General features: G+C 43.2%; 1 protein-coding gene across 1 annotated transcript in view; it reads left to right on the top strand.

Annotated features, from left to right (window-relative positions):
- Positions 1–3,111: 3,111 nt before the first annotated feature.
- Positions 3,112–11,080, top strand: part of NOTCH2 (notch receptor 2) — a 158,646-nt gene continuing 150,677 nt past the window's right edge. Inside the window, exon 1 of the mRNA XM_037038736.1 lies at positions 3,112–3,423. Within this exon, the coding sequence (XP_036894631.1) occupies positions 3,351–3,423 (73 nt within the window). The 5' untranslated portion in view covers positions 3,112–3,350. The remainder of the gene's footprint in view (positions 3,424–11,080) is intronic.

The raw sequence follows: 11,080 nt of genomic DNA, 5'->3' as shown, positions 1-11,080 counted from the left end.
GTCTGCCAATTCCAGTTTCTTCCCTCGATTTTCAGATCCCTTTTTTGTTTTGTTCTTACCCAATTCTATCCACAACTTCTTTCAAAATATGTTTTTAAAAACACCTTTTCAGTCATAGCCTCTACTTCCACACACAACATTTACTCTTTATTCTTCCTGTCATTACGGGAATGTATGCAATACATTTAACATAACAATTCCTAAAACATTGTATGTTAACACAATAACCACTTTCCTTAAAACAATCACCTTGAGAAATTGTGCACTATTGTCATTGTAATGTCATAGCCACAGTCTTTCTGGAGCCATTCTTCTGAATGTATTTTAAAAATGATAAATCTAATCTTTGCAGGTGATTTTTACAATTGTATACAATCAAAACACTATGAACTATACAGTAAGTAAAGAGAATGATCAAGCTGATAACTCTATTAGTTAGCAAATAAAAAGTAATGTTATTATCTTTCTCGGAACATATTTGCACAAGGGAAACTCTAAAATAATTGGATTATGTTATTTTTGAAGACTTTCTTGCATCCCAAGGTGACTACTTTTAATGATAGCACTTGCTTATCTATTATAAAGTGCTCATTAAAACCCAGTGGGAATTTTACAGGCCCATCATCATACTGATTTGTATTTGTTTAGTGGATTTTTTTTTTCATTGTAGTTCAACTGCTATTATGTGATAGATGCTGGGAATGAATAAGGCCATGGTCCTTGTCCATTGGGATCTCCTAATCTAGTTGAAAAGATAGAAATACAAATAGTCCTGTGTGAAAAATAGATATCAGTGTAAGATAAAGAAGCAGCACAGTGAAGGGACTGTCTGCGAGGGGGAGGAATTTGTTACAGTGTCGCCAAAGCCTTCTCAGGACTGAAGGATGAATAGTTAGAAGTTCATCAAGAGGAGGAGGGAAGGGGACTGCAAGAGTCATTCCAAGTCAAGGGAACAGAAGGTACGGAGACAGAAACAAGAAGATATGTTTGGGGGAATCTCAAGTCATTCAATACTGTTATTGTGTAAAGTTCACAATAGGGCAGAGAGGACGAGAGGGGGACTGAGTGAAAAAAAAAGCCTTGTATTTATCATTTTTAGAAGTATGCCCTGTGTCCTGTAGAAGCCAGGGAAAGGCTCTGTGAATAGGATTTCCCTTCCCAGCAGGACCATAAACCTCCATATCCAATTAGTCACACAGGGTTGCTTGCCCACCCCTCCCCAATATATATTTTTTCAAGATTGTCCTAGATGGCCCTGGCTGGTGTAGCTCAGTGGATTGAGCTTGGGCCTGCAAACCACATGATTGCGGTTCAGTTTCCAGTCAGGGTACATGCCTGGGTTGCAGGCCAGTTCCCAGCAGGGGACGCAGGAGAGGCAACCATACATTGATATTTCTCTCCTTCCCTTCCTCTCTAAAGATAAATAAATAAAATCTTTAAAAAAAGATTGTCCCAGATATATCCCTTCCTTTCCATTTGATATCTACCTTATTAATTCAGACCTTCATCAACCCATGCCTGCCTGGGCTGTTCCACAAACCCCTGACTCACCCTTGGTGAACAAAAGTTTACTTTTTGTTACTGACAATTTTTCACAGGATTATCAGAGCAACCTTTTCTTTCATCAAGTTTCACTCCTGTTCCAAAGCCTTCAGTGGTTTTCTATGACCTGAGAGTTAACTACCCACCCTCCCTTCCCACTCCTCACTCCCCCGTTTTCAGCTTCTCATTCAAAGTCCTGCATGATCTGGTCCCAACCCCGATCTCTCCTTGACTCCTGTCACAACTAATAGTGACAGAATCTTATCTGGGCCTTCACTTTTATGGTGGCTCTCCCTTGGAATGCTACACCCTCACAATGAGGACATTACTTCTTCAGACAGAAAGAAAGGGAGAGGAAGTGAAAGAGAGAAGCATCAACTGGTTGCCTTTCTTATGCCTGGACCAGGGATCCTACGTGCTGGCAACCTAGGTATGTGCCCTGACCGGGAACTGAATTGACACTTTTTGGCTTCCTGGACCACGCTCCAACCAACTGAGCCACACTGGCCAGGGCAGCTCATTTCTTACACATAACAAGCCCACTTACACCCATGCCTGATCATATCTCCCACACTCCTGCTCTGGAACTAACCAATATTCTGGTGTTGTTCTTTTACTATATACTGGGCAGTATGCATCCATAAGTAATATATGGTCATGTTATGAAAAAGTTTAAATAGATATGTATGATATACTTTATGTGTCCTTCTGCAATTAGTTTTTTCTCTATAATTGTAATTTTAAGATTTCTCCCTGTTGACCTATGCGAATAGTCTTTTAAACTGGTGTATCACATTTCATTTTATAAATATACCATATGTCACTCATTTGTTCTTTTATAGGTGGGCACTTAGGTTGTTTCTAATTTGGGACTATTATAAACAAAGTTACAATGAATATCCTTCGCTGGTCTCCTTGTCCTTACAAATTTTACTTGCCCATCCCAGTTTCTCCATGAAAGCCCACCTGAATCCCGCAACCAGCAGCTGCAAAATCTGTGTCCTCAAAAGTATCTTGTGCCTCATGTGTCTTTAGTACCATTCATTGTGCCCAGCGAAGGAACAAATGAGTGAATGAATGAGTAAATGAATGGTGCAGCACAAGCCAGTTGATGGCTCTGTTCTTTTTAAGTGGGTTTGGGCGTCCTACCCTCATTTCCTTGACAGCGTTGGACCTCTACCGCATTCCCCCAGTTAGTCCAGGAGGGTGTGCATTTGTGGGTGTGGGGGAGATACCTAGCTCACCGAGTGAGGACTGGCTCTCCCCGCAAGTTCAAGATCTTTGCCACTTCAGTGTCTGAAGTTCAGCGTCCCCATTCAGCAAGGCCGGGCCCAGCTAGGAGCTCCAAAGCCGACGGCGTTAAGGCGCGTCGGAACCCGACGCGGGTAGGGGGTGGCTGGAGATGTCTGAGGTCTTGTAGTAGATCCCTCCGCGCGCGGCTCGGGCCGGCGCTTCTTCCTGCGGGAAACCCCTGGGTGCCGAGGGCGGCGGAGCTCAGCGGCGGCGACAGGGGGCGGGGCTTAAGGTGGGAGGAGGAGGCTGAGGCGGAAGGACACACGAGGCGGCTTTGCTCCACACCCGAGAAAGTTTGTCTCAGAACTTCGGGGCGGCGGCTCAGGCGGCGGCCCGGGATCGGCTGATTAGCGGTGGCGGGAGTGGAGGCATTAAGCCTGAGTTTCGGGGCGCAGTGCGAGGCCGTGAGCCGCGAATAGGAGAAGGAAGGAGAAAGTAGGGGCTCCTCTGTAGGGACCCCCTCCCCATGTGGATCAGCCCCGGCGGCAGAGGCGGCGGCGGAGGCGACCGAGAAGATGCCCGCCCTGCGCCCGGCTCGGCTGTGGGTGCTGCTGGCGCTCTGGCTGTGCCGCGCGGCCCCCGCGCGTGGTGAGTATCAGGCTGGGGGTGCTGTCCCCGCGCCGCGGTCCGCGCACCTCCCGCCGCTCCCTCCGTGGTCGGCCATCCGAGGTGACCCTTCGGTCCCTTCTGTGCTTGGAGGCCGGGCTCTGCGGTCGGTGCGGAGTGAGGCCCCTTGGTTCCCGAAAGTTTGAACATCGTGGGGGCCCCTCCCTGGGTGAGTCCCCTCCCCCGCGCTCCCCGCCACCGCCTGCTTCCCTAGGCGGGTGGCCCTACACACGCCTCCTCGGGTCGGGCAGCGAGGCTCAGAAACTCCCTTTCTCGAGCACGGAGTTCAGGGTGTTGGGCAGTTTTGTCCTTTTGGTTCCGCGTTTCCCGGGGTTGAAGGGGAACCGAGGGCGGGCTGCCCGCGACAAACCTTTGCCAGCCGCGAACCGCAGAGAGAGGCTGAGCAGAGGAATGCCAGGTCCTGGCCTGGAGGAGCCTCCCAGGGCCTCCCAGCCCCACTGCTTGCACCTTCCCGGCCGGACGGTGTGTGCCAAAGGGGAGGCACACGATCCGGGTGGTGGGTGGGGTGGGGTTGGTTTGGATGGGACCAGGGTTTCGCGCTGCGCCTGAGCCCTGACACCCGGAATGCGTGGTGCGGGTGAATCCGGAGCGTTATGCTCCAGTCTCTGAAAGGTGGAGGCAGGAGTAGTAGCAAAACTGGTGTGGCTGCGTGCTGGGCCACATGATTTAAAAATCTCAACTGCTGTTATTCTTTCCGAGGCGCGGAGCTCCGGCGCTGTTTCAGAGTCCGTGTCCAGCCCCAGGAATGTGGTGTGACAATCACCGACTTCTCCAACCTGGCAGCCGCGTTTACTGCTCTTTTGGCAGGTTGGGGGTGGGGCCTGGGAGGGTGAGGAAAAGTGGAGACGTTAATCCAAAGTGCCTCCTCAGAAAGCCTCTTTATGGTTGGATATTTGCAGCTGTCTTTCTGAACACGGTTGGGTCAAGGAAAGGAAGTCGAATCATTTTTTACCCATCCTACCCTCAGTTTCCAAATTTTTCACTGTTTAGTGGAAAGAGCTTGGGCTTTGGAGCTCTGCTTTGTAATCCTGGGTTCAAATCCAGCTCTGCTGCATAAACTCACAATAAAATGGGAATGAAATTACCCAGCTAAGAGAATGTATATTGAACTCATTGCAGTCAAAAGGTATTCATAAAGTCCTTTCAGGGCAGAGCTGTGTTTTATTTTTTCTGAACGCTCTGCTTTCCGTGGGTTGGTGGCTTGTGAATGTTTGTTGAAAGTAGCCTAATCTGAAGGAATCTTTTACCTTGATTTTAAAAAAAAGAAAAAGAAAAGACCCAACACCTGGTACATGAGCTATGTCTCTTTGCAAAGGAAAGGTAAGGAGATGAGCTTCAGAAAAGTTTGCTCTTTGTTCATTGTGAACAGGCAGTCGACATGCCAGTCACAGATGTTGAAAGAGAACAAGGTTATCACCGTGCTGGGTTGTTCAGCACCGACCAGATCCTTTTTGGAATGTTCAAATTCCACACACCTGTAGGTCCCTAAAAATTTCACGAGTGAATGAGGAGGCTCTGTGAAACCTGTTGTTTCAGGAGCATTTAACAAAATCACACAATGGTAGTTTTGCCTTTTTTTTTTTACCTTTGAGTGAGAGCTTTAGTATAAGTGTGGATTTAGAATAGGAGTATAAACAATGGGCTAGTCTGAGGGTTACACTCCCTGGTCTGTCATTAACTTGTTTTAGTAAATAACTTCATCTTCATCATCTATCGTCTTATCACCTGTAAAATAGAAGAAATAACCTACGTTAGAGAATTGGAGGGAATAATAAATATGATCGCAGAGCAATTTGAAAAATTAAATGTTGAATGATAAGACATCAAGAAAAATTATTGTAGCCCTGGCTGGTGTAGCTCAGTGGATTGAGCGTGGGCCTGCGAACCACATGATCGCGGTTCAATTCCCAGTCAGGGCACATGCCTGGATTGCAGGCCCGTTCCCAACAGGGGACTCACGAGAAGCAACCATACATTGATATTTCTCTCCTTCTCTCCTTCTCTTCCTCTCTGCAGATAAATAAATAAACTCTTAAAAAAAAGAAAAAATCTGACAAACAGGACTTCTCTCATTCTAGGACCTCAGTACCTAGAAAGATGACCTGTTTTTTACTTTTGCATTGATGAGGTATTGCTATTACTAGCAAGCTTTTAGGTGAATGAGTAGAATGTTGGTCAATTAGCTCAAAGGACAAGATTTAGATATTTTGATTTTTAGACAGGTGTTCTTCAGATGCTCAACTGCAACAGAAGAGATTTAAAAAACCCATTTCTTGGTACAAAACTTAGATCTTTTCAGGGTTTGGCAGTGTTTTTGCCAAGGTACCAATTGTAACACACTCTTCCAAACTTTTGGGTGTTTCTGTATTTGGCCAGTGGCCAATTCTTAATTTAAACATCACTGAGTTCCTAAGGTAAGGAGCTGTCAACCCATCCATCTGATTGTCTAAACAGCTACCCAAGACCACCTCTTGCTCCTTGTTTTCTTTTGCTTTGCAGTGTGACTGACTCCCTGGTTTTGCTGCCTTCTAGATAATTTCTCAGCTGCATTTTTCTCTTGCTTTTAAAGAAATATCACAAAGAACAATTTTTTTCAGATGGAGCTGAAACTTTTTCTTTCTTCCTATTCTTGGTTATTATTCCATTTTGGGCGGGGGCAGGTGGAATGACAGTAAATTATTTCTAGTCTCTCTCTTTTGTGTCCCAAAGTTTTTATCTTTGAAGACATTTACCCACATTTTCTGCACCATTCCCACTCTACTGCCTCTTCTGTACACTTACAGCACTGAGGAGTAACTTCTGGGTCACCTGAATTGTATTTGCTGACTTTGGGACCTTCAGAAATGCTTAGATTCAGTGGGATATGCTTGGATGCTTCAGAGCAGCCTTACAATACATTTTAAAAATATCATACCCACAGAAATTTTATTTTGCCACAAAATTTGCATTGATTTAGTTCCCACTTTCGGATGCCATTCCTAGTAGTCCTCCTCCTTACTCTGTCCACTGTGATAGAACAAAGCGCCACATCTTGGCTGTATCACAATCGGCTGGGGTGATTTTGGACTCAATACCCAGGGATTCTGATACAGTAGGTCTGAGAATCCATATTTCTCAAGGTTTACAGGTGATTCTGATATAGTAATTTGATTGGAACCTATTGATAGTTCATTACTTTGCCTTCAGGTGTGTGTGTATATGGGGTTGTTCCTTCTTAATGTTAATAATTTCTAGAATGAACCTAATCTTAGTCAGCCATTCCAGTGTTTAACTCTCTATTTTTATCACAAAAGTTGTAGAATGTAATGCCAATTACATTCTACATGTAATTATCATCTTACATTCTTCATCATCTGGGCCAAGTAGGGCTCCATTTTCTCCTTAGAAGAGCTTTATATATTTGAATGTTATTATTATAAGCTTCCCACCCCCTTTTTCCTTTGTTAATCTGTTTTTCTTCAAGCCTCATTCAAATACATCATTTTGGACCTTCTATCCATTTGCCCTTAATGGTTTTAGCGTGAAATAACTCTGAGCCATGATTTGGATGAGAATATAATAAGAGAGTTTCCATTATTTGGGTGTTGTGTTTACACTCCTTATTTCTATATGTGTGTCACAACTTGACCCTGTCATTTTCCTCCCACCTTTTCCTGGTTCTCCTTTTCCTCTCTTCTTCCCTTTCTCTGCAAATGACTTGAAGTCAAAAGGTTTTATTTTCTTGTACTCCTCTCTCTTTATGTATATATTTTATAATTATAAGTAATATGTAAAATATTTTGGAAATATTTAAAAAATATAAAATATTTTAGAAAGATCACTGGCTGGCCTAGGATCCAGAGGACCAACTTCTCCAGATCTATTATTAATTATGCTTGTAATTTTGTGGGAGGAGTACTGTATTAGTCGTTCATTTGCTTAGGTACTTTGTTCATAGTCACTGAACCAATTACAGAGTTGAGACTGGAATCTCTCTCTTCTGGCCCTTATTTCCGTGCCTCATTTGCTCTCCATACCACTTATATCTCTTGTACAAATGAGCTCATATACACAGAAACACTCAGAACGTCTTCAAGTGCTTATTGTTAATGTGTGCTTCTTGTGGGGAAAAGAATTGTCTTTTCATTTATGTGTTTATTATAATCCTCTCACCCCTACCGCTGTACCTCACAGTGCCTTGGCCTCTAATGGGCTATCAATAAATATTTGTTCAATTGGACAACTACTTTTAGTTATTCCCTTATTCTGCACTACTATGGTACTCCAAGACAGTTTTTAAAAAAATAGTGTTTGCAAGAATCATTGCTTACCTTACATTTGGGGAAAAACCAAATCTTCCCCTTCCCCAAATGTTGTATTTAAACTTACTATTTTGAATTTCTGTCCCTCTCCTTCTGTCTCTCTCTTTTTTGATCACTTCTGCAATTCATGAAGGTCACTTTGTCTTTGGTATTTAGCCTCAAAGGCACTGGCATCCATCACCAGCCTCTCACTTGAGTTGCTTCTACTGCTTCCTATATTACTGTATTACTCGGCCAGCAATTTGTATTATTTTGTTCAGAGTTAGGATACCTTAATGTAACTTGATCATTTTAGGGACTGTTGGAATAGTGTTTTTAAATTTTTTAAAGTTAAAGTTAACTATGTTTAAATGATATTTCGAGACCTTTTTTCCTTTGGGATCTGGATATTGCAAACTTGTGCTTGACTAAGGATATGTACATTTAGTAAAGTTTGTTTTCGTTTTTCCCCTACCAAGAGAGTTCCTGGAAAACCACTACCACTGACAAAACCTCTAAAGGTGAGGAAATAAATAAAATTTTGAGAGAACCAGAAGGTTTGTGAGCTGTATCTGCCACACAATTTGCTCCTTGATGGAAGGGACTATGTCACATGCATCCCTTCTCTGGCCTACAAAACCTGTCTGGCGTGTGCCCAACATGCAGAGTCAGCGAGCGGCAGGTTTTGGTCACAGCACCTGTGATTCCTATTTTGTCCTTTCCACCTCTGAGACATTCTGGAGGAGAGGCTGATGGTGAGTCAGGGGTGTGTCTTTATGCTCCTTTCTCCTTTGAAGGGAAAAGATCAGTTGAAAGCTGACCACACCTACAGACTTTTATGCTATCTCTTTTTATTAATTAATGGGTAGCTGAAATTTTCCTCTTTATTGACTTATGTGTTGGCAGGAACTTTAAATTATTGGGTTGGCCAAAATGTTTGTTCAGTTTTTTTTTTTTAAACTATGATGGCTCTAGTACTGCTTAGTTGTCTTTAACTTCATTCGAAATAATTTGTTAGATTGTATGGTGACAAGTGTCATATCAGCGTGCATTTAAAAACAACTTAATTGAAATTGGTGAATTTTTGTGCACCCATTTTAATACTAAAGATGGAAGAAAATATACAACATTTAGCGTATATTATTATTTGAGTGCTTTATTATTTCAAGAAAGATAAAAACGCAACTGAACTGCAAAAAAAGATTTGTGCAGTGTATGGGGAAGGTGCTGTGACTGACCAAACATGTCAAAAGTGGTTTGTGGAGTTTCTTGGTACTGTTGACATTTTGGCCAAATAATTCTTTGCTGTGGGGCTGTCTTATGCACTTTAAGATGTTTAGTAGCACCCCTTTCCTCTACCCACTAGAAGCCAATACTGGAGATAGCTGACATACTCAAAATAACAAAATCAATAAAGTTATGGGTGAAAATGAAAAGTGTGTCTTTTATTCTATGGAAAAAACCATACAGACTTTTTGGCCAACCCAATACATCTAGTCCTTCTGTCCATCCCATGTTGGATGTGATCCTCTTACAACATCCTGGTCAAGAGGGTAGCCTATCTTCTTTCTGCTGGTACACCTTTTGTGATAGTTCCCCGCCTCCAGAGGCGGGTTAGTCCATCTTTAAACAGCTGTATTTCTTAAATAGATCTTATATTCATCTGTAATCTGTCTTATTATGACTTGCCTCCATCTTCTTAGGAATTTGCCTCATAAAGTCATGAGCCTTGTGTGGGTGATAGGATCCAAAAGGGGTACCTTTTAGCAAACTGACATCTATCTTTTTGTAAAAGGAGTTAAACCCAGTGAGGAGCATAAAGATGATCCTATCTGGGGAGTTCTCCTGGACATTGGGGGGGAAAAAAAAGAAGAGTAAAGCTAAGAAAGGGAGATGATAAAAGCCATAGATTGGAGTGAGAAAAGCAAAATAGTTACTATGTTAACATATATATATGTATATGTATGTAAATGCATGTTTCCATATAGTATTCCGGTATAAGCCCTACCTATTGGCTCTAAGTTATATTGTCTTCATAGCTCTCATAGTGGTATGTTAGGGAGCACTGTGGTGTGTTTTCATCCTTTGCGTGTTTTCCTTAGCATCACGTGGTAGGGAGTATAGGGTATTCTCTTCTGCTGGATGTGTGGGAATCGCTGGCCAAGTAGAAGGTAGGGTCCTGCTCCCAGGGGTGTGTATCACTATGGAGACGAATGAGCATACGATTAGGAATATGGGCATAGTCATTTAGTCACTTATCTATACTCTCTAAAACCAGTTTTCTGCAGTCAGACTTAGAACTGTTGGGTCTGGGAGAGTAAACTCCAGGTCTACCAGGGAATATTGACCCCCAGCTCGTCCCTGCTGGGCTGTGTGCTGTTCTCCTCCTTATCTGTTGTAATTTAGAAATACAAAAACTTCACTTGGGAAAAAGACAAAGACCTCTTTGTCTGGTGAGGGTGTAAATATAAATTGGGCGCATGTTGTGATGTCTCTTATGTCTATTAGTGGGTTTGTGGCAAGAGAGAGGGCTGTGTTCACAGCCTGGATGCCAAGCCTGATCTAGGACAAGTTAAGGTGGAAGTATCTTCTTTGGAAGATCTAGTTCTCAGTGGCAGTAGCTGAAGGAACTTCTTGTCACAGCCAGGCAATGACTGAGGTGTGGTATGGACACACCCAAGAGTTGCTGCCTTAGGTGGGTGGCATTGATTAATCATACTAACATCTCCCTCACCCTCTTGTGCTTGTCTTGGCAAAACCCTGTTCTACCAGCTCCTCAGAGTCTGGGCTTTACTAGGTATGATTGAGCAAGCTCTTGGGTGGGGGATGTCATTTTACTGTTGAACTGCAGGCCAGTTGCCTTGGTCCAGCTCTGGTGCCCTTGGTCTTCTGGCCAGGCAGTGAGGGGCCTGGGTCTCTTTTCCCTTTAGACTGAATCACCTTCCTGAGAGGTGTGCCCTAGGGTAGTTTCTGGTCTTCAACTCAGTTCCTTTGCAGGATATTGGCAGCTGGGCAGTGGTTCTGGTTCTTTGAATACATCAGCCAACTGTCATGCCAGGTCGGACTCATGCTCACAAAGACAGGTTGGGTGTTGCAGAACCTGTTTCTGGGTGAAGAGTAGCTCTCCCACCCTCATATATACTTATTCATATGAAGAAAGCATGTGTGTATTTTGTGAGGTAAGGAACATATGATGATAACATTTTGATTGGAGTCAGATATTGTCTTCTTAATGATATGTTGTCTTTTAACAAATAATACTGCTTTAAAATACAATTTTGCTTGCCAAATAAAGTGTTGTATGAGAAGCTGTGGTTACATTCTAAAGTATACTACCT

The sequence above is a fragment of the Sturnira hondurensis genome, unplaced genomic scaffold (assembly GCF_014824575.4).
Source record: "Sturnira hondurensis isolate 20B ecotype Veracruz unplaced genomic scaffold, ASM1482457v3 Scaffold0024822, whole genome shotgun sequence".
In the NCBI taxonomy this organism is placed as follows: Eukaryota; Metazoa; Chordata; class Mammalia; order Chiroptera; family Phyllostomidae; genus Sturnira; species Sturnira hondurensis.
The sequence above is the reverse complement of the archived record's forward strand: the minus strand, read 5'-3'. Positions and strand labels throughout refer to the sequence as shown.